The sequence below is a fragment of the Sapajus apella genome, unplaced genomic scaffold, assembly GCF_009761245.1.
Source record: "Sapajus apella isolate SASKATOON/1434 unplaced genomic scaffold, GSC_monkey_1.0 scaffold6, whole genome shotgun sequence".
Classification (NCBI taxonomy): domain Eukaryota; kingdom Metazoa; phylum Chordata; class Mammalia; order Primates; family Cebidae; genus Sapajus; species Sapajus apella.
Window position 1 is genome coordinate 13,694,791 of NW_022436946.1, and position 24,256 is coordinate 13,719,046.

At 41.0% G+C, this 24,256-nt stretch overlaps 1 protein-coding gene across 21 annotated transcripts in view; it reads left to right on the forward strand.

Moving 5' to 3' along the window:
• Window positions 1-24,256, forward strand: part of MAP7 (microtubule associated protein 7) — a 199,708-nt gene that overhangs the window by 166,527 nt on the left and 8,925 nt on the right. For 13 of the 21 annotated variants that reach the window (XM_032274677.1, XM_032274684.1, XM_032274688.1 and 10 more), the window contains 9 exons: window positions 1,882-2,030; window positions 8,266-8,381; window positions 8,965-9,263; window positions 12,316-12,586; window positions 15,194-15,377; window positions 15,559-15,660; window positions 16,324-16,374; window positions 16,479-16,536; window positions 19,524-19,626. In XM_032274677.1, the coding sequence (XP_032130568.1) occupies window positions 1,882-2,030; window positions 8,266-8,381; window positions 8,965-9,263; window positions 12,316-12,586; window positions 15,194-15,377; window positions 15,559-15,660; window positions 16,324-16,374; window positions 16,479-16,536; window positions 19,524-19,626 (1,333 nt within the window). The remainder of the gene's footprint in view (window positions 1-1,881; window positions 2,031-8,265; window positions 8,382-8,964; window positions 9,264-12,315; window positions 12,587-15,193; window positions 15,378-15,558; window positions 15,661-16,323; window positions 16,375-16,478; window positions 16,537-19,523; window positions 19,627-24,256) is intronic. The other 8 variants (XM_032274685.1, XM_032274689.1, XM_032274674.1 and 5 more) reach the window with 3 other exon arrangements.

The following is a 24,256-nucleotide window of genomic DNA, read 5'->3' on the forward strand; positions in this document are numbered from 1 at the left end:
GCATCAGACCCATGGCCTCCAAGCAGAGCTGTTTTCTAGGGTTTCTTGATCCTTGAGCAAGGTGAATGGCCTCTGGCTGTGCCCTGGGCAGTGCGTGACTCCCCCACCCCTCCCCGTTATTAATCTCCATAAGTGCCTTGTGCCAGGATATGATTCCTTAAATGCATTTGATTGGTTTAGAAGAATTTTGCGTTAGTGAACTCTTTCTTGTCTGGAAAATGCAAATGCCTTGTTGTGGCACTTGAGAAAAGGTTACTTTCAAAGAGTTCTTCCTGTGATCACAGGCAAAATGACAAGAGGTTCCCTTCCTTCACAATACAAATCCTTCCTTCTCCCTTAAGGCTGGAAGTAAAGCTTTATGTCTGTTTCCAAGTAAGACACACATATATTCTTTTAAGGAAAACTGAATAAATTGAAAAAGTGTTTTAATTTGTCCTGAAGAAACAGAATTCTGTTTTCAAATGTTGGGAAAAAAGAGTGCAGTTTCCAATCTTCACTGTTGAGGCTGCAGTGAGCCGAGATCATGCCACTGCACCCCAGCCTGGGCAACAAGTGAGATCGTATCTCAAAACAAAACAATACCATCCAGTGATAGCCAGAAGATACTGTCAGGCATTTAATGAAAGAGAGTGCATTAATAAAGATGCAATCTGATTAAATTTCTGCTATAAATTAAACCAAAATGCAAATATTTTTCAACCCTGTAATCCTGAAATTAAAATCACCCCAAATTTGTCTTGTGAACTTTTGAGTTTTTAATTTATTAATCCTTTTACATTCAGCTGGCATAATGGTTTATTTAAAGGATTACTACAAAGGCTACAGTTGAAAAGTCCTTTTATAACTATGTCCAAATGCATAGTATTCTCTATAGTTGTGTTTGTCTTATTTTTGCTGGGAATTAAAATTTCTGAATGAGATCTGAAAATAGACCTTAGAACCTGAACGTTTACACTTCTGATACCTATGCAGTGTTACTTTAAACCCACTGTTGTTCACAATAACTTGATTAATGACAGTGTTCCTTTGAGGGTAAATGGTCAGAACTTATGTGGTTTTTCATAAAATATTCCATCTTGAGTAAAACTCTAAAGTTTCTTCATGGTTCAACCTTACATTTAGCAGATCTAACATATTTATGTTCTTTTCAACATTTTAAATAGTTATAGCTAATCTCCCCATATGTTCTACTGCTGCTTCTTATGAACTGTCAAATGCCTTGGGCTTTTGGGAAAACCCAGAAGCATGCATTTGGTTTGCCTGTAAATAAATAAGATATATACAGAATATTTTCCTGGAAAAGTATTACTTATCCTTATGACAAGTCTTAACACCTGGTAAGACTTGTTCATTTAACATTTTTTGTTTGGTTGCTTTTTTCCCCTGCTGGCTGTTGAACTTGAATCCTGAAACAGTTGTAGTGTATCTTGCTTGCCTGCTTGCACACTTCCTCTCTTTCCACCTTTTGTTCCATCTTAAAGCTAATTTAGGAAAAGTCTGGTAATGTAGTCTTTATATAAAAATTATCTTTTATCACTAATGTAGTGTTTTTTCCAGAACCATCAGCTAATAGGAATATAAAACCATTGCTCTCCATAATTACTGGATAACATCTACATCTTTCATTAGTATTTGAAGAGCCAAAGCTAACAGTATATTCCAGATTTTTTATGTGGACATGCCTTCCTTTCGGACTCATCATAAATTCATAGGACTGTAAGGACAGTTGAGTATGATGGTTCTGGGCACCTTTAGGTAATAACATCTTCTTCCTACTTTTCTCTCTATCTCTGCTTTGCTCCTTTTCCTGAACCTGCTTTTGGCTTTCTTCAACTGCTCCTCTGGCACTCTTGTGTGTTAAACCAATCACCTGCACCCTAGTTATCCCCATTTGTCCTCGTTCAGCATCTTGCAGTCCCATCATCATGCCCTACAAAGCTGCACACTCTAGAAATTCGATGGATCGACCAAAACTCTTTGTAACACCACCTGAGGGCTCTTCTCGCAGGAGGACCATTCATGGCACAGCGGTGAGTAGCTGTTGGGAGCAGCTGGGCAAGTCTGGGAGCCAGTGCTGTTCCTGTGCAGACTGGACATGACCCCGAGGTGCGGTGTGGGCGTATGACGGGGAGACCGCGACATCCACCATCCCATCTCTCCCATTGATCATGAATCTGGCTGGCTGGGCAGTAGTGTCCCCCCACTTCCTCTTCACTTGGGGATTTTGCTCTCCCTAAACATTTGAATTTGAAGACGAAAGCTGTTCTTTGTTCAAGCATATATGAATGGACACCCTACCCTGCTGAAGTGTCCATATGCATAAGTGCAATGCCAGAATGCTTTCATTTTTGAAAGCAGGAAAACCAAATGGCCTTTGGAGGGGAAGTGGGCTTGGACCGCTGCCTTGGCATTTTATTCCAACCATATCCAGAAGCTGGCTGAACTCTAAATGTGGTTCACTCAAAAGCAAGATAAAGAATTTTTATCCTGCTTGGCTAATCCCTGTCAAGGCCCAGATCTTAAAATATAGTCAAAAAAGTATTTTGAAAACATTAGTCATTTGCTAAACCACCAATTCCTGAAAGGCTGTTAGGCTATGCTATAAACTCAGAATTTGTAAGTAAAAAATATAATTTGTACTTGTTATTACTGGCTGATGTAATGTTAATTTTCACCATGCCATAAATGCAATGAGGTAATTTGTGTGTCTCCAGGAATCTTTCTTCTTTGTTTTAAATCCTGTGTTTATCAGTTGAAAGATAGAAACCTTGTTCTGTGGTCTTTAGACATTGTGCTTTAGTCTTAAAGGACTCACCAGTCAACTAGAAGATCTTATTGCCTCTCTCCAGGATAACAGTATGACCCTTTTAATGAAAGGCCAGAACAATTTCTTGAAATCGTAACTTCCCAGAGCAATTCAGATTTATAGACCTGATGGACACTTAAAAGGATTTGGCTTAAAGGATAATTCAGGGTTGTGAGAGCTTCATGACTTTGCCCACAGGCTGTTTTTCTTTCAAGCTCCTTCAGCCTTTCTGGAATCAGTGTTTGATTCATGATTGAGTCAGGCTTCCAACCCTCTAAGCCACAGGTGAACAATCTTTGATGTCTGGGAAGTTTTAATTTATTAGAGTGTTGGTGTTTCAGAGATGCTGCTTAGCGGTGGACAAAAAGCCATAGTTAAACAGAACAGTTTGGCCCCAAAGTTGGGTACTCACTGGACAGGGAAAAGAGCATTTACCATGGAAAAAATATCTTGTTCTGGGTAAAACAAAAATTAACACTCCTTGAGAGAAGGTTGAGGGTCACCTGTGGCTGACAGATTAAATGAGAGGGATTTGTCATCACATGATCCTGAGCCTTGTTTTGTTTTGTTTTTAACGCCTTCTTCTTTCTCTGTTTAATCACTTAGCTGTCTTTTTACCTCTTTACAACCAAGTATTTAGGCAAAGACTGCCAGAAAATGACTCAAGGTGTCATTTATACCCTGGCGCTGCACTGTGGTATTCAATAGTGACTGGCCACAGTGAGCACCTGGAAAGTGGCTAGTGAGACTGAAAAGCTGAATTTTAAGTTTTTAAAAAACGTTTAATTGTGGTGGGAAAAAAAACACATAACATAAAATTTAATATTTTAACCATTCTAAAGTTCAGCAGTGTTAAGTATATCCATACTGAAATGCAACCGATGTCCAGAACTTTTTTTTTTTTTTTTTTGAGACGGAGTTTCGCTCTTGTTACCCAGGCTGGAGTGCAATGGCGCGATCTCGGCTCACCGCAACCTCCGCCTCCTGAGTTCAGGCAATTCTCCTGCCTCAGCCTCCCGAGTAGCTGGGATTACAGGCACGCGCCGCCATGCCCAGCTAATGTTTTGTATTTTTAGTAGAGACGGGGTTTCACCATGTTGTCCAGAACTTTTTAAGTTCTTTAGAACTCAAACTGTACTCCCGTTAAACAACTTCCCATTTCTCCTTCCCCGCAGCCCCTGGCAGCCACTGTTGTACTTTGTTTCTATGAATTTAGCTACTTTAGAGACCACATAAAAGTGAAATCATGCAGTGTTTGAATTTTTGTACCTAGCTTATTTCACTTTGCATAATGTCCTCAAGGTTCATCCTTGTTATAGCTTATGTCAGAATTTCCTTCTTTTTAGGGCTGAATAATGTTCCATTGTATTTGTATACCACATTTTGTTTATCAGTTCATCCGTTAGTGAACATTTGGGTTGCTTTCACCTCGTGGCTTTTGTGAATAATGCTGCTATGAACATGGAAATACAGATATCTCTAGAGATACTTCTTTTAGTATCACTTGATATAGAGGGACGGCTGGATCATATAGTAATCCTATTTTCAATTTTTTGAGGAGTCTCCATGTCATTTTCCATAGCAGCCGTACCATTTTACATTCCCACTAACAGTGCACAAAGATTTCTGTATCTTCACATTCTCGCCAACAATCGTGATATTGTTTTTTGATAAGAGCCATCTTAAGGAATGTGAGGTGATGTCTTGTAGTTTTGGTTTGCATTTCTTTAGTGATCACTGATGGTGAACATATTGCATATGCTTGTTGGCTTTTCATGTATCGTCATTAGAAAAATTTCTATTCAAGTTCTTTGCCTACTTTTTAATTGGGTTGTTTCATTATTGTGGAATTATAGAGTTATTTATATATTCTGGTAGTCATCCCCTATTAAATATATGACTTGCAAATACTTTCTCCTATTCCATAGGTTGCCTTTTTACTCTACTGTTTTCTTTGATGCATAGAAGTGTTTCAGTTTGATATTGTCTCATTTGTCTATTTTTACTTTGTTGCCTATGCTTTTGGTGTTATGTCCAAGAAAGCAGTACCAAATGCAGTGTCATGAAATTTTTTACTTATGTTTTCTTCTAGAGGTTTTATAGTTTTAAGTCTTACATTTAAGTCTTTAATCCATTTTGAGTTACCTTTTGTCTATTTTATAAGGCAAGAATCCAACTTCATTCTTTTGCATTTGGATATCCAGTTTTTCATTTGTTGAACAGAATGTCCTTGTTTCATTGAATGGTGTTAGCATTTGACCATATACACAAGGGATTTGTTTCTGGTTTCTGTATTCTATTCCATGGGTCTATATATCTTTTTTTTTTTTTTTTTTTTTTTTTTGGAGACAGAATCTCTCTCTGTCACCCACAGGCTGGAGTGCAGGAGTGCAATCTTGGCTCACTATAACCTCTGCCTCCCAGACTCAAGCGATTGTCATGCCTCAGCCTTCTGAGTAGCTGAGACTACAGGCATGTGCCACCATGCCCAACTAATTTTTGTATTTTTAGTAGAGAGAGGGTTTCGCCATGTTGGCCAGGCTGGTCTTGAACTCCTAACCTCAAGTGATCCACCGCCTCGGCCTCCCCATGTGTTGGGATTACAGACGTGAGCCGTAATGCCCGGCCCTATATATCTGTCTTGATACATTACCACACAGTACTAATCACGGTAGCTTTGTACCAACTGAATATCTCTAATTCAAAAATACAAAATACAAAATGCTCCAAAATGTGGAACTTTTGAGTGCCAACATGACACTTAAAGGAAATGCTCATTAGAGCATTTTCAGATTTCTAGTTTTATGGATTAGGGCTGCTAAAGCCGTAAGTGTTAATGCAAGTATTCCAAAATCTGAAATCTGACACGCTGCCATCCCAATCATTTTGGATAAGGGATACTCAACCTGTAATATGTTGTGAAATCAGGAAATGTAATACCTCCAACTTTGTTCTTTTTCAAGATTATTTTGGTTCTTCAGGGTCCTTTGAAATTTTTTGTCAATTCTGGGTTGCATTTTTATATTTCTGCAAAAAGTAAAAATTATATTGGGATTCCAATAGGGAATGCATGGCATCCTAACAGTATTAAATCTTCTAATCCCTGCACACAGGATTTCCTTCCGTTTGTGTTGTCTTTAATTTCTTTCAGCACTATCTTCTAGTTTTCACTATGCAGGTCTTTAGCCTCCTTTGTTAACTTCATTCCTAAGTACTTTATTCCTTTGGATGCTATAGGAAATGGAGATGTTTTTCAAATTTTCTTTTCTATTTTACTTAATTTGAATTAATTTAGATTTAAATTCAAATAGGCAAATGTGGTTAGTGGCTAGATTTAGAACATCTTCATCATCACAGAAAATTCTATTAGACAACACTGCCTTAAAATATCTGTGAATCGTCTCTCTTGGGAGGATATTTATACTGTATTCTAAACTTGCCTTAATTATAAAATTAAAGTCTTTTTCCTGGTGATATGTTGCCCAGACCTTTGACTTGCTGATCATGTGTTTCCCCCTCAGCATTATGGAAAGTGTTAATAGGAAAGATGACTGTGTAGACGGTGGGCTGTTAACTCAGATCAGGATGAGAATCAGGAGTTCCTTTACATGTGTGGTACCCAAATGGGTGGTTGGATATAAGAGCAATGACAGGACTAAAAGGGTTAGAAAAGTATAGAACAGAAAAAGAAAAGAAACAAAACTCTCCCTGCTTGGGAGGGTGTTAAGTATTGAGTGTTTTTCCTAACCATTCCTCCTCTGCTCACCTACCCCTAGATGATTAAAGGAGATCACTTTTAAAAGAGACAGAATTGGTTCAAAGGCACTGTAATCCTAAGAGTATATACCTTTATATAGGTTCATTCCCTGATCCCTGTATTATCAAGGCACAGATAATAATAATCCCCAGGCCCACCCCCCCATCAAAAATTGTCCCTCTTGAGTCTCTTTCCCATTTAGGTTACTCACTGATCTGATGTCAGCCAAATCAAAATGTTTTGAGAAAAAGAAAAAAAAGAAGGGCTACTTGAGATACTTAACCTCAGTCTCCCCTGGTAAGAGCCCTGGGCCTACCCTCTACACCAGCCAGGAGCACCCCATATGGTGGCTGCAGCTTTTGATACCCAAAGCCCACAGCAGCTCTGTGAGGACCCACCTCCTACTTTGGGGGACCTAAGATGGGAGATATGGTGGTTGAACAGCTGGAAATGATGGAGAGCTGCTACATACCTTGTGAAGCTCTTCTCTGCCTCTTTCTTCATTTTTTCTGTTTAGAAATTCCAGGGAGACAATGAGGATTATTTGACCCTTAGATGTTTTTGCTCCTCTGATAGCCCAGTCCCTCAGCTAGGATGCTACTTAAGGAAAATAGAGAGAAGCAATTAAAAGGGACGCTGAAGGGAATAAAAGGGAAAGGAAGGAAGAGAGGAGTAGATGCTTGAGCCAGGCAGAAAAGGAGAGAGGAAAAGGTATACTGCTGGTTTATGTGACCTAGGACAAGATAGTTTTCTGCCCCTTCCCATGCACGCTTGCAGTCTGCCCTCCTGACGACTGTTCATATGGGTGCCTTCAGCACACAGCCCCTCCCGCCCCAGGGCATCGTTAGGTTTCAGATACTTGGAATGGGTCTGTTTTGCTCTGTACATTTTTTGTTTGTTCATTTTGGTCTTGATTGACTTTAGGGTATTAGAACACTTCTCAGGGCTTCCCTTTGCCCATTTTGACTTAAGAAAATGTCATCTCTCTGGCTGAATTCCTAGTTGGTAGTCAGCGAGGGGTGATGTTTTAGCCCACCTTCAGATTTCAGCTTTATTCCTGGTAAGGGAGAACAAAAAAACAGATAGCTGAAATTCCTCACTTTAAACCTGACTTTCCTTCAAAATCACCTGTTGTATCAGTTATCCATTGCTGCAAGAGGACGCTAGGTGAGGAAGGACTTGATTCTATTATACAAAATCAATATAAATGAAAAAATGAGTTTATGTCTAATATAGCAGTCATGTAATTTTTTTAGAAGACTGAGCTATAGTATGTTTAGGGGGGATGCTAAAGAATTAAAAAGAAAAGATGTGTTTTAATTAAAAGTTTTTTTAAAATGAAAATAACATTAGACATTTGTGTGGGATAAACCAGATTGAGAGGTTTTTTTTCAGGTAATTAATTTTTAAACACAAAGTATAGGTGCTTTCTAAAAGTATGTATATACGAATGCTTTTTTGACAAATATGACTCCAAATCACACATCCAGAATGACCTCATTAGTGTCACATTGTGTTAATTCAGTTATACTGTTCAGTTTTAAGCTACCAAGGGCCTTTTGTTGTGGTGGAATGAGTATATGACATAGCTGAGAAAATTTCTTAAAAGTCATTCAATGGTTTCTAGCTCCACTGTTGAATACTGTGAATGTGGTTGCCTCACTCATGGAAAAATCTAACAATTGAGTTTCTCTGAACTTAGGGCCATAAAAAAGAAAGAGAGAGAGAAAATACACCCTTCCTCCTTACATCTGGCACCCGAAGGGCTCTATCTCCATCTAATCCCAAAGCAAGACCGCCAGCTTCCTCCCGACTTTGGTAAGTGAAATGTAAGTGGCTGGCTGGGTTGTTCCATGTTAGTGAATTAGTAGCCTCTCTCCTCTGAAAGTGAACCGTTGTTCTCATGCTGTTTGGCTTTGACTTTGGGAATAACATTCTTCCCGAAAGGAAAGAAAAAACAGAAATTGGAATGGTTCCCTAGCTTTAGGGAACTCTATTTCTGCATCTACCACATAAAAAACAAATACATATAGCTGAATATCTGCATTCTTTTTTTTTTTTTTTTTTTGAGACAGAGTCTCGCTCTGTTGACCAGGCTGGAGTGCAGTGGCACAATCTTGCCTCAGCCTCCCAAGTAGCTGGAGCTACAGGCATGCGCCACCATGCCCAGCTAATTTTTTTGTATTTTTAGTAGAGATGGGGTTTCACCATGTTGTCCAGGATGGTCTCGATCTCTTGACCTCGTGATCCATCCGCCTCAGCCTCCCAAAGTTCTGGTATTACAGGCATGAGCCACCACACCTGGCCAATATCTGCATTTTTTTCCTTCTAGTCGTTCTAAGTTCTGGCGAACCTGTTCTCATGTGTCCCCTTCTGTCTGCCTTGTTGGTTTGTGACCCAGGCTTCCGTCCAAGTCTCTTCCTCACTTGCCTGGGACACCCAGACCCACATCCTCTTTGCCACCCGGCACAGTCAAAGCTGCTCCTGCTCAGGTCCGGCCCCCATCCCCTGGCAACATCCGCCCTGTCAAGAGGGAAGGCAGAGTGGAGCCTGAGAAAAAAGACCCTGAGAAAAAGGACCCTGAGAAGGAACCCCAGAAAGTTGCCAATGAGCCCTCACTAAAGGGCAGAGCACCTTCAGTGAAGGTGGAAGCCACCACAGTTGAAGAGGGGACACCTGCCAAACCAGAAGCTGGCCCTGGTAAGAGCGAACTCACCTGTGGTTCGGGTGTTCTCTTTTTCTCCCACACTGCTTCGATTAAGCTTTTTTTGTTTTCCTTTTCTTCTCTTGTTGGAAACTTGGAAATATTACTCTAAGGTTAAGTTTAAAACCTTTCCTTAAATATACTTTTTTAACTTAGGGTTGCTTAAAAATAGTATTTTACTTAGTAAAAAGTTAAGTAAAATAATTACGTGGCAATGCTATTCCAATGCATACTGGAGTTTAAGGACCCCCTGGCTTGGCCTGTGCGGTTGGTAGAAGTCAGAATTTTATCCAGAAGGACCTACTGGTTTTCACCTCTGCCAGGCTAACCAGATGCTACTTAGAAATATAAAATCACCTGGAGCTAGAAATTCAATATTTCTACTTGAAAACTGTCTTCATTCAAAAGTTTTCTACTTAAGACTTAATTTGAAGATAGAGGGTGGGGCAAGAAAGAAGAGATATTCAAGACAGGTGAAATGTTAGAGAAGGGAGGAGCCCAGTGTTTGCTTCCATGGAAAAGGAAAGAAAGAAAAGGAGGGCCATAGTGCATCATGACAGCTGTGAAAAAAAAATCTGCGGAAGCAGAAATAGAAATGTAAATATCGAATCATACCTCCAAAAGCCTGTTGTTGGAGCCACAAACACAGGAATTCAGGCATAGCTTCTCATTGAGCACCTGCATCAAAATCACCTTTTGTATTTGTTGTCTACTGCTTCACAATGAATTCGCAGCTTAAAACAACAACAAACGTTTATCATATCACACGGATTCTTGGGTCAGGAACATGGGAGCAGCTCAGCTGGGAGACTGCAGTCAAGCTCCTGAGATTGCAGTCAAGCTCCTGGGATTGCAGTCAAGCTGTCGGCTAGAGCTGCAGTCCATCTCACGATGCACCCAGAGCTGGACGGTGGCTTACACACAAGGTGGGAGGCAGGCGGCCTCGGTTTCTCTACACACGGACCGCTCCGTATATAGCTGAATGTCCTCATCTGTCTGCTTGCTCTGCTGGCTTCCGCCAGAGTGACTGACCTAGAAGAGAGAATGAGGAGGAATCTACAGTGTCTTTTATGACCCAGTCTCAGAAGTCACACACCAGTGTTTCTGTCACATTCTGTTAAGTAGAAAAGTGAACTCACACTCCAGGAGAAGACATAGTCTCTACCTTTTGAAGGGGGAGTTTTCAAAGAATGCGTTTTACGACTTCAGCTCTGTATTGAACTTGTTAGAAAAGAGGTTTGGTCAAAAAGACCAAAGCCCATATCCTCCTGGGACTCCTCAGACTCTCTTTACTTTGCTTCTATTTCTTCCCCTCAGCTGGAACAGCATTGGTAGAGGGGGCAGGACCCCCTGCTGGTACAGCTCCACAAACTCCTACGTTGCAGATGAGGCTCCCCATGTCATCATTGGCCGCCTTTGCCAACAAGCCAGTCCAAAAAGGTTCAACAGTTACACCAGCTACCTTATTATTTATTTATTTATTTATTTTTATGCACATTTACCAGCTACTTTAATGAAGGCATTGATCTTATCCTCCTTGACGGTCACCTGACCCTCATGCAGAATGAGGGCTGAGCCTCATGCAGAATGCAGGTGAGCTCAGAAACAGAGGCTGTGGTGCGAGCAAGCGTGGGGCTGGCTGGAACTGCCAGACAAGGTGCTAGTTGCCCGATGAAGTGAGGGTCCCACTCCAGCGTGGCCCTAGATTCCTCAGAGGGACTGAGGGCACCTTGTCAGCAGCTGAGGAAAACTGGAAATATGTTTAAACCACCACATCCAAAATGTTTTGAAATACAGACCCTTGGCTAAACTCAGACTTACTGAGTCAGAATATGCAGTGGTAGATGTGAGGACTCTGAAGGATACTAAGCTTGTCAGTTGATGCCTGAACACGGTTGCCAGATAGAACACAGGGTGGCCAGTTAAATCTGGCAGTGCTATTCCTGGGCATAGCATATTGCAGTTTAAGGACACCTGGCATAGCCTGTGTGCTTGATAGAAGTCATATTTTTTTTTTCAGAAGACCCACTGGTTCTCACCTCTCCCAGGCTAACTCAGATGCTTTTAGAAATTGAAAACCACCTATATCTTGGAATTCAATATTTCTAGTTGACAGCTGTCTTTATTCAAAAGTTTTCTACTTAAGACTTAATTTGGAGACAGAAAATGGAGGCAAAAAAAGAAGACATGATTCGAAACAGGTGAAAATGTTAGAGAAAGGAGGAGTCCGGTGTTTCCCTCCACGGAAAAGGGAATTAAGGGCTATAGAGCATCAAGATGGCCAAGAAAAATCTGTGGGAGCAGAAGCAGAAATGTGACCCTCAAAAGGAGGGGCTGGAGCAGCCAGGCACCCGAGCTGGCACTGGCTATGGTGCAGAATTGTGAGTGTCTGTGTGGGGCTTCTGCTGCACCAGCACTCTAGGTCATCTTCCTAAATCCAGGTAAGGCCAGAGCACGTCTGCTCCCATCTTGCATCTTGGCAGCCTGGGATGAATAAACAGAATGAGCACCAGCTCCCAAAGAGGCCTAAGCTCCTCTCATCTCAGACCTAGAGGCAACTCTCGGGAAACAAAAGAGTCCCCTTCATAGGGTGTCATCTTCCCTGTCTGAATCTGGACTCGTGGCATGGATGCTGAGGATGCTGCTGTAGTAATGATTGGTTACCAAAGAGTAGGAATTTTCAAATGCAATGAAAGACAAATGGATGATCTCATCTTCTTTTTGCTCAGTGTATAATTTCCTACAGACTCTAACATGAGGCTCTATATACATTCAATGTATGTTGTTAACTGATTTCACTGGTATAAAAATAAGACTTGGTGACAGAGTGTCATCTTTTTGGATGTCTCACTTACACATACTGATTTTTTTTATCTGTTGCTTAGTTACAGATAGAACACAGTGAAACCGTGAGAACACACAGTAATAAACATTCCCTTTTCTTTTATAAGGGTGAATTCTAGGCCTGGGATGTGGGGAATGCCAGTTTTGGTTTTGCTCTTTGGATTTTGTTTCCAATTGCTTTTCTCCTTGTACCTATTTGTGCAGCTGCTCCAGCCACGGCCCCAGCTCCAGCCACGGCCCCAGCTCCAGCCTTGGCCCCAGCTCCAGCCTCGGCCCCAGCTCCAGCCTCAGTCCCCACCCCAGCCATGGTCCCACCACCGGCATCCACTGTGACTGTCAGTGCTTCTCCTAAGCCTTCTGCAGGAACCACCGACCCAGAAGAGGCCACAAGGCTGCTAGCTGAGAAGAGGCGGCTGGCCCGAGAGCAGAGAGAAAAGGAAGAAAGGGAGAGGAGGGAGCAGGAAGAGCTTGAAAGGTAAAGGGGAGACATTGCTCAGCACCATGGTGTCAGTGCTGTCAGTGATACCTTGGATTAAGTCATCTCCCTTCCGAGAGGGAGGAGGTGATTATACTGATGAAGGTGAATGGATTAGTTCTTTCAGGATTATTTCCTTTGACTACCAAGCAATTTGCTTTTTAAATTGCATTTTCTTCTTTTTTTTCCTTTTAATAGAAATAGGGTCTCACTATATTGCCCAGGCTAGTCTCAAACTCTTGGGCTCAAGGGATCCTCTCACCCAAACCCCCCAACATGTTGGGATTACAGACATGCGCTACCATGCCTAGCCACGTTTTCTTATTTTAATTATAGTACAACAACATTGATGGAGAAAAGTTTAAAGAAAAAAAATCCATAATCATATCACTTTTCAGTAATTGTGTACATTTGGGTGGTCCTTTCTAGTCTTTCAACGGTATGGGAGTGTGTGTGTACAGATACATACATACACATTTACATAATTATAACCACAGCAGAGGTATAATTGTACAGTCTGCTTTTTTACTTAACACATCTCCAATCTCCAGGTTTCCTCTTTATCTTAGTAATTATCACATTAAGGCTGCATAATACGGGTTCATGTTTTCTCTTTTCCAGATAAAATTCCTCTCGGAGGGTAGCCACGTGGGATCTTGACACGCCCCATGATTACCTACCTGGCAGTATGCTAGAGACAGTTTGCTTAATTGATCACCTTCTGGGGCTAATAAGACTAATGTCAATATATATAACTGTTCTTCAAAAACACAACTGTACCCTGGGGAAGGATCTCATGCCCCGCACTGGGCTGCCATCTTGGCCATACCCTGCCCTTGGCTCTAATAAGGAAGATTTCATCCTTGCAGACCAGCTGCAAGGTCATGGGGCAACATGACCGTCCCACATGTCCTGTGACAGAACACTATGACCCTTATTTATTTACAAAGATTTCCTTTGGTGGGGGTGCTTCAAATTCATTACTAAGAAGTCACATTATTTGAATTAAACAAGTCTGAGCCTCTAAAAATAGTTAAATTTCTTGCAAAAAACCAGCTCTCCCCAAGATATTCGTGGTTACATGTTCCTTCTGCTCACCATGGATGGCAATGCAGCTGGCAAGTGGAGGGGAAGACTAAGGGTGGCCTTGCGTTTTGTCCCTTAGCAGTGCTGAATGCATCCGGCAGGGACTTTTGCACTGGACGCCTGAAGGAACTGCCCCTACAGAACCACCGAGGCAGGCCCCTCTCCAAGGATTTCCCCGCAGGTGTCTTTGGTTTTGGTTTTGTCTTTTTTTTTTTTTAATTGTACTTTGGGCTCTGGGGTACATGTGCACATCCTGCAGGGTTGTTGCATAGGTACATACATGCCACATCTTTCCCCCTGCCCCGTTGCCTACATCAGGCATTTCTCCCGGTGTCATCCCTCCCCATCCACCCAACGCCCTGCTGTCCCTCCCTACCTCTCCCCTCCATCTCCTCACCTAGCCCAGTGAGTGTTGTTCCCTTCCCTGTGCTCAAGTGTTTTCATTGTTCATCACCCGCCTGTGAGTGAGAACATGCAGTGTTTCGTTTTCTGTTCTTGTGTCAGTTTGCTGAGAATGATGGTTTCTAGATTCATCCATGTCCCTACAAAGGACAGAAACTTGTCGTTTTTTATGGCTGCATAGCATTCCATGGTATATATGTGCCACCTTTTCTTTGTCCCGTCTATCATTGATGGACATTTGGGTTGGTTCCATGTCTTTGCTATTGTAAACAGTGCTGCAATGAGCATTCGTGTGCACGTGTCCTTATGGTAGAACGACTTATAATCCTTTGGATATATACCCAGTAATGGGATTGCTGGGTCAAATGGAATTTCTATTTCTAGATCCTTGAGGAATCGCCACACTCTCTTCCACAATGGTTGAACTAATTTACACTCCCACCAACAGTGTAAAAGTGTTCCTTTTTCTCCACATCCTCTCCAGCATCTGTTGTCTCCAGATTTTTTAATGATCGCCATTCTAACTGGCGTGAGATGGTATCTCAATGTGGTTTTGATTTGCATTTCTCTAATGACCAGTGATGATGAGCATTTTTTCCTATGTTTGTTGGCCTTATATATGTCTTCTTTTGTAAAGTATCTGTTCATATCCTTCACCTACTTTTGAATGGGTTTGTTTTTTTCTTGTAAATCTGCTTTAGTTCTTTGTAGATTCTGGATATTAGTCCTTTGTCAGATGGGTAGATTGCAAAAATTTTTTCCCATTCTGTTGGTTGCCTGTTCACTCTAATGATTGTTTCTTTTGCTGTGTAGAAGCTCTGGAGTTTTAATTAGATCCCATTTGTCTATTTTGGCTTTTGATGCTGTTACTCTTGGTGTTTTAGTCATGAAGCCCTTGCCTGTTCCTATGTCCTGAATGGTGTTGCCTACGTTTTCTGCTACGGTTTTTATGGTGTTAATTCTTATGTTTAAATCTTTAATCCATCTGGAGTTAATTTTTGTATAAGGTGTAAGGAAGGGGTCCAGTTTCAGCTCCCAGTATATGGCTAGCCAGTTTTCCCAACACCATTTATTAAACAGGGAATCCTTTCCTCATTGCTTGTTTTTGTCTTTTTCCAGGCAAAAGAGAGAGGAAATGGCTCAACGGGTGGCTGAAGAGCGGACTCGCCGTGAGGAGTCTCGCCGGCTGGAGGCCGAGCAGGCCCGGGAGAAGGAGGAGCAGCTGCGGAGGCAGGCGGAGGAGCGGGCGCAGCGCGAGCGGGAGGAGGCGGAGCGGGAGGAGGCGGAGCGCGCCCAGAGGCAGGTGCGGCCCGGCCCGGCCCCGCCCCGCAGGGAGGTGACCCAGCCCAGCAAAGGAGGGTGGCGGTGCTCCCGCTGTCCATACCTCCTCCATCTGCCACCTCACCCCCACCTCCAGGAGCCCCCTGGGAGACCCGGGCAGCCCGCCTGTTTGTCAGAGGCAGACACCGACTTTCTGTTTTCAGAAAGAAGAAGAAGCTCGTGTTCGTGAAGAAGCAGAGAGGGTCCGGCAGGAACGAGAGAAGCATTTCCAGAGAGAGGAGCAGGAGCGCCTGGAGAGAAAAAAGGTAGCTGCGTCTCAGCACAGAGGCCCGGGATGCGAACTTGCAACCCTCGAAAGACCCGGACACTAGCCCTTGCCGTCGGAAAACGCGTGTTCTTCCCTCTCCACATAAACTAGTAGCCCCCTCAGTGATGACAATCTCCTGCAAAGAAATCTCTCTCAGTGTTTTAGCCCTCACCAAAGAACAGTTACCTCCGCTTCACCGAGCTTAAGGCACTTCCAACTTTCTTGGATAACTCCAATTAAGACACAGTAGCAAGGCCAGATGCGGTGGCTCATGCCTGTAATCCCAGCACTTTGGAAGGCCAAGGCAGGCAGATCACCTGAGGTCAGGAGTTCAAGACCAGCTTGACCAACATGGCGAAACCCCGTCTCTACTAAAAATACAAAAATTATCTGGGCGTGGTGGCTGGCTACTGTAATCCCAGCCACTCGGGAAGCTGAGGCAGGGGAATCGCTTCAGGAGACAGAGGCTGCAGAGAACTGAGAACTTGCCACTGCACTCCAGCCTGGGCGACAGGGCAAGACTCTGTCTCAAAAAAAAAAAAAAAAGCATTTTTTCTTTCCAAAATAGCAGACCATTTTTAATAATCTATTTCATCAGTTAAATGTGCCAGGCTGGCTTTTTTTCTGTGTCTGATCTTGCTCAATTCTTCCTTTCTTATAGCGACTTGAGGAGATTATGAAAAGAACCAGGAGAACAGAAGCTACAGATAAGGTATCCAACATGGCCGTTTTCTAACTCTTCTTGTCTGCTTTTATCTTTTTCATTTTCACTTGTAACTCTAATTTTTTAAAGTCGTCTTCTTTTCTTCTTGGTAGAAAACCATTGATCAGAGAAATGGCGATATAGCCAAGGGAGCTCTTGCTGGAGGAACAGGTATTTCCATCAATGAACTCAAACCAATTCATATATAAAATGTCTGAATTGACTCTCCAGGGGTGAAGATACTCAGGAGTTGATGGAGAGAAAAAAGATCCAGTACTCACAGACTCATGGAAGCTTAGGGCTCTGTCATCTACTCCTTCCTCTTATGTAAAACTCTGTCTAGTATTTCTGCCAGATACTTTTCACATTTGTTTATACTCTAATGGGTTGCTTGATATTTTAAATCACCTTATGTAATATATATTTATGCATGTGTGTATACATACTTATGCATATGTGTATACATACACATACTTTTAGAAGAATTTCCTTTGAATTTATAAAACTAAATTTCATTTGTCACATACTGTCTGCTAAAGTAGTATATATATTTCCTCTTAAGGAAGGACTTTAAATTTATACATTTGACAACTTGTATTATAGGCAGTTCTCAGAAACAGGATTTAAATGTTATTTCTCTTAGATCTGACTTCAAAATACAGTTAAAATTTTGTTGAAATTCTTGTTTTTTAACTAACAAATAATTGGGCATGTTCTTGGGCTCCGTAGTGATACCATACGTATAATGTACAGTGACCTTAAAATTGCATTAGAGAGTTACTTATATGCCGTAGGCTTTAGAAAGAGATTACTGATTTTTTTTTTAATGAGGTGATTATAAGTCAAATGTATTTTAAATAAAAGTGAAATTAACCTTAACACTCAGATTAAATTAATATTGATTAAGTGCCCTTTTTGTATCAGGTACATCTTTCATACATAATTTCTACCACAGCCTTGTGAGATGGTTACTTTGCTTTGTCTTTGAGTCAACAAGCATTTTTGAAGCTCTCCTATGTACCAGGCTGTGTTATAGGGCAGGGTTCAGTGTGAACAAATAGGCAAGATCCCCACCCACAGGGGCTCTCAGATCCAGTGACAGGCCAGGCTCACACAGCTGGGGCCCAGGTTCCTCAGCTCCTGATTCTACTCTTTCAGTGATCGCGCATGGTCTTCATGATGCTACATGCAGGTAGTTAGGAGATAGCTCATCCTTGTCTTCCTCTTTCCTCATGTATGATACCAAAATGAAAAGAAAATACCACAGGCACTGCAGCTTCTATTTACAAAGAAAAGCAAAGGCTGGAATACCTTTGGATCAAAGATCAAGGACAGAACATTGCCTGTAAACATTAAGGGCTTTCAAATGTAAAGTATTACTGGTATTTTGGGACTTCGTTTTATTTCAATAGAAGCTATTTTGGTTTCTGTATGTCATAACTCCTTTATGGTAGGGTTTTCATGCTCTTTTAAAGATGCCCTAATGTATGTATGTGTATGTTTGGAGAATAGTCCTAGCGGTTGCATATTATAACCCTGTTGCATTTTTAGCATGCTGTTTTCAAGAATATGATAACAGACATAAGCTGTAAGCAGGCATGGTACCCCGTAGTTGTCATGAGTGATCAAGTTAGGCTGTAACTTGCACGAGCTCAGGATTATTTGAGGGGCTAAAGCTGTTTGTCTGTCTTCATTTTCCCTCTTCCTGCTATTCCCTTACCTGTTCTTTCAGGTAAGGGAATAATATTCTTTATAATTCAATCCAAGAATGAAGAAAGGCAAGAGGGAAGGTGAAACTTGCTGATTGGTATAGCTGTGTTTGTCAACACTCATATAAATTTGATTTGAGTTAAAACTGCTAAAAAGAGGCTTGAGGATTAGCTGTGCCTAACAAATACTCCCCTTCTCCCAGTCACACATCTGATTGAGGTCTGACTGGTGTTACCAGTGCTCCATAGAGAATTCTGAGGCGAGTAAGCAGGCAGGCAAGTTTACAGACCTATCAGATGTTTTCTCAGGAGCTGCCTGTTAACCAGCTTTGCAAATTTGGGCAGATTTGAAATTATCACTTACTTTCTGCCTTAGTTATCTGATCTCTTGTACCTCTGGCAGCTTTACTGAATTTGTGCCAGGTTGTAAAATAACACTGTCTTGGAATTATTTCAGGCCAGGTGTGGTGACTCACACCTATAATCCCAACACTTTGGGTGGCTGAGGCAGGAGGATCACTTGAACCCAGGAGTTCAAGACTGGGCAAGACCCTGTCTCTACAAATAATTTTGTTTTTTAATTAGCTGGGCATAGTGGCATGCACCTGTGGTCCCAGCTACTTGGGAGGCTGAAGCAGGAGGATTGCCTAAGCCCAGGAGGTAGAGGCTGTAGTGAGCCATGATCACGCCACTGCACTGCAGCCTGAGTGACAAAATGAGACCCTGTCTCAAAAAAAGCAGGGGGCAAGGGGTGAGGGGTAGGAATGATTTCAGTTATTCTTTCATAACAAGCTGAAACCATAAACTACCATAGATTTATCTGAAACTCCAGCCTATATGAAAGTTTACAAGTAACCCTGTCCTGTATTTTAGAGGCAGTCATCAATACAAGCTTAAAGTAGGCTGCAACATTGAGCTTTGAATAATGAGGTGGATTGTTTAGGTACAGTACCCTGCCTTTTCATTTGTGAAATCCTCATCATTCTAAGTGTGCATAGGACTAAACTGAGTTTTCAAAAATATTTTTAATACTTATGGTATTCCATGGTGATTTGCTCTGAATCCTTCGTAAAGATATTTAGTGTCAGCTTGATCAAGTCAGCATACTGCTATCTTTATCAGTGGCTTTGGTTTCAATATTATATACTTTCTGTAACTTTAGTGCAAGAAACACTAATAATACTTATTTTAGCACTTACAACATGCCACGCACAGTTCTAAGTCCTTTGCTTGTGTTAATGTTAATACATTTAATTCTAACAGACTATGAAATAGGTACTGTTACTAATGAGGAAACTAAGGCACAGAGAGTTTAAGTGATGTGCCCAAGGTCTCACAACGGGTAAGTGGTAGAGCCAAGACATAAATCAAGACATTCTGGCTCTTGGAGTTTAGGTCTGATAAAAGAATGTTAGTAACCCTTCGTTCTGTCTCCTTTGCTATGCCCAGAGGTATCTGCGCTTCCATGTACAACGAACGCTCCGGGAAATGGAGAGCCAGTTGCCAGCCCACATGTGGTTACCTCACACCAATCAAAAGTGACAGTGGAGAGGTGAGTTTTCACTGACATCCATTGAAGTATTACTGTTTTTACCCACCAGCTCCACCAGCATTTCAAAGACTTAACTAAGACTTATTATTTTGGGGGGCTGCATTGATTTTTGGTTGAGCTAGCAATTCTGTACTCCAAGAAAGTGGAAGTATCTTTTTTTAAAGTCTTTAAATGTGGTGGTGATGGTGGCTGTTCCAAGAATATTACTACAAGTGACCATGTGCAGGACTCATTCCTGTAATCCCAATACTTTGGGAGGCTGAGGAGGGAGGTTTACTTAAGGCTAAGAGCTCTAGAGCACTGGGCAACACAGCAAAACACCATCTCTACAAAAAAAAAAATACATATATATATAGAGAAAAACTAGCTAGACATGTTAGTGTGTGTTTGTAGTCCTGCCCTGGGAGGCTGAGGTAGGAAGATTGCATGAGCCCAGCAGGTTAAGAATACAGTGAGCCAAACTCATGCCACTGCACTCCAGCCTGGGTAACAGAGTGGGTCTCAAAAAAACAATGCCAAAAAAATTGCAAGTAATAATCTGTTAGTGTTCTTTGTATATATTTAGCCTGATCTGGACCATATCCACATTGTTTAATGGCATATAACAATTGCATTTTAGCCATACATAATATTATAGTGAGTCACATGTTTGTTCCATATAAAAGTCATGTAGATGTCAGTATTTCTTATATTATTAATAACAGGGCTTCTTATTGAAGAACTAAACAGTTGCTAACAACAGCCTAGAAAAGTGTCTATTTAAGAAAGATTGGCTTTCCCTTCCCTTGGGATTATATCAACAGCATCATGTGAACATTTTCAGAAATGAAAAATAAGGGTAATCATAGCCTGTGCCTAAAAATCCAATCATAGAGAACTTGCAGAAATATTTTTAATAATGTTCAAAAAATTTAGCTATCACTTTTTAAATTTGGAGAATCTACTTAATGTCTGAGTCGTTCTGTCTTTAACGCCATTCTTTGCTGCCAAGAGACAACTGCAGGTCCTCAAATTATTTTCTTAATCTGAAAACACATAATTGTTTCTTGGCCTTTTGGCTAAAATAAGTACAAAAACACAGATACTGCATAACATTTGGTAATGCAATTGGCAGCCTTTAAAAGGTAAGTCGTGCTACTATTGTGTTGCTATCTTCTGGGACAGTGGAATTTTTATTTATTTTTTGCCTACTATAATACCAAAGAGAATATTTTTTGCCGAATATACCAAAGATAATTTTTATTTATTTGACTTTTGCATAATATAATACCAAAGAGAATACCCTGAGACATATTTTTTTTTTTTTTTTTTTTTGTATTTTTAGTAGAGATGGGGGTTTCACCATGTTGGCCAAGCTGGTCTCTAACTTCTGACCTCAGGCAATCCGCCCACCTCGGTCTCCCAAAGTGCTGGGATTACAGGTGTGAGCCACCACGCCTAGCCTACCCTGAGAGATCCTAACAATTCATTTCCAATTATGTTGAATAACTTTATTGTCATAATTACCTAAGATCTATATTAAATGGCATTTTTTCTTAGTTTTAATTAAATTTTTTAAAGTCATTCTGTATAACTTATGTTCAATTCATTGACTTCAAGATATATTTTTTTTAAGAGTAAAAGATACCACAGAGAGAATTCCATTATTATAAGGAACAGACAATGCCTACCATAGTTTCTTTTATTTATTTATTTTTTTTGAGACAGAGTCTCACTCTATTGCCCAGGCTGGATGCAGTGCTGTTATCTCCACTCACTGCAACCTCCACCTCCTGGGTTCAAGGAGACACATCCAGCTAATTTTTGTAATTTTAGTAGAGACAGGGGTTTTATCATGTTGGCCAGGCTGGTCTTGACCTCCTGACCTCAGGTGATCCACCCACCTTGGCCTTCCAAAGTGCTGGGATACAAGCATAAGCCACTACACCTGGCCTACCATAGCTTCTTAAGCCACTGATTATTTTATCTGATCTATAAAGTTAATTTATGCATAATTTGACTCTCTTCAAAAGTAATATCACCAAGCAATTAATCATTACATAAGAACCTGAAAAATAATTTTACTATATTTGATACAGATAATAAAATTTTATTATATTTTAGCCTTTTCCGCACACAGAAAAGCAACAGTTTGTAATGAAACCAGAATGAACTTATTGGTGTCATACATCTTTGCCCAACAAATAAATTGTCCTTTGTCATATATGTAAGATGATCCCTGTCAAGCCATTAGGAGAAACATAAGCAGAGCCTTTGTCTACTTTCACCTGACAATATAGGCAGGTCCAGATGAGCATTAGACATAAACATCAGAATATAAGAATAAGCCTAACATGAAATCCATTGGCCATCTACTCCAGAGTGTCTCTCCTTTAAATGAAATATATCTATATATGTAGAGTAGATTCTGAGTTAGTTGTATTATTTTTACAAACATTACAGAAAAATAGGCTTAAACATTCTTTATCCCTTGTTCATTTATAAAAGCAAAACAAGAAGTGACAAATTTACATAAATAATAAAGCCACTTTCAACCTTCCCCCACAATGTTACCCTTCTATCTCTTGATTTACATTTCTAGGGCACCTCCATTGACTAAGCCCTTATTATGATGTCCCTGGACTTTTGCAGTAGCCACCTAAATGCTTTTGCTCCTCAAATGCTAAATACTAGCCTGGCAAGGTGGCTCATGCCTATAATCCCAGCACTCTGGGAGGCCAAGGTGGGCAGATCGCTTGAGTCCAGGAGTTTAAGACTAGCCTGGGGAACATGGTGAAACCCATTCTCTATAAAAATACAAAAGTTAGTCAGGCATGGTGGCACTATAGCTACTTGGGGGGGCTGAGGTGGGAAGATCGCTAGAGCCCGAGAGGTCAGAGCTGCAGTGAGCCTTGAACACAACGCTACTCCAACCTGAGTGACAGAGCAAGACCCTGTCTCAAAAATAAATAAATAAATAAAGCTTTAAAATCAAGAACACGGAAATTATTGTGAAGAATGATGTTTTTCTGAAATTAAGTGGGCAATATACATATGGTACTGATTGATCCCTTTTGCATTAGGGATAACCATGCTTCACTTCACTCACTGCTTCTTCAGTGTGCCATGATGACACTTGGCTTTTACATGTCACTAGCATATTTATTTAGCAGTTCAACTGGCTCATGTAATTAGCCCTTATCAAATAAGCTGGAGCTACCTGATGTCAGCATGCTCTGAAATACACCTGTAAAATGGAGCACTGAAATTATGTAGTAAAACCCAGCTTTGTGATAATCAATTGGACAGATGATCAGACTGTATATATTTTTTTAAGTTACCTGAGTAAAAGCATAAATTTTTAAAAATCATGTAAACAACAGGACCCCAGTTTGAGAAACAGTACATTTCTGAATGACACTGACCTGTAGGAAGTATTTAATGTGATGTTAAGTTTGGTACCCATTATATGACACAGTTTATGATATGTAGCCTAAGAAATTCTGCTTCCCTTATTTTTAGATTTGTCATCCTTGAATTTATCCAAATCGATCTTGAAACAATCTGTATTTTTGCCTTGTATTACCTCTTGTAGCAACAAGTACAAGAAAAGAAAGACATAAAGAAGTACTTTTATTTCTCTTATAGCTAGCTACTCTTCGCGTTTCAAAGTTAGGACCCGTAATTATAAACTAGGTTTTAGAGAATGTCATTGTTCACAATTTCCGTACTCTTCATAGTTTTATGGGTTTTATTTCTATTCCCTATCTACTCTTATCTTGTAAGCTGAATACTCTTATTATGTTTACTGTATCAGTCAGGGTTTAATCAGAAGGAAAAAAAGCATAGATTTAAACCAGGGAAAATTTGAAGAATAACTATGATTAGGATTGGAGTAAGTAGGATGGAGTAACTATGATTTTTGTTTTGGCTTATAAGAAATAAAGAGAGCTTATGGGAATACTAGAGAAAAAAGGAAAAAAGAGAGTTCTAAAGAATATAGGGGCCGGGTGTCATGGCTCACACCTGCAATCCCAGCCCTTTGAGAGACCGAAGCAGGTGGATCACTTGAACCCAGATGGAGACCAGCCTGAGCAACGTTGCAAAATCCCATCTCTACTAAAAATACAAAAAGTTAGCAAGGTGCAGTGGCATGCACCTAGAGACCCAGCTACTCAGGAGGCTGAGGTGGGAGGATTGCTTGAGCCAGGGGGATCGAGGCTGCAGTGAGGCGTGATTATGCCACTGCCCTTCAGCCTGGGCGACAGAGTGGGACCTTGTCTCAAAATATATTTTGAAAATATATATTTTGAAAATATATTCAAATATATATTCATATATACATATATGAATAACAGATACAAGAAGCAGTCACATCGCCTAGTGTTCCACCCAAGAAAGAGCCCCAGGGCTGTAATCCAGACCTTGTTAAAGAGGATATAACTGTTACTCACTGGATGCCAGAGAAGTTGCTATGGTTTCTTGCCAGCAGAGCTTGCCAGAGATCCACCCTCTAGAGTGCTGTTCACTGGGAAGTGTCTCCTGAGAAGCACTCTACCATGAATCTGCCCCAGTGGAGTGCTGGGGGGAGGCTGCTGGCCACTGTGCACTGCAGGAGCCAGGCACTGGGAAAGGCAGGTGTATGCTAAAG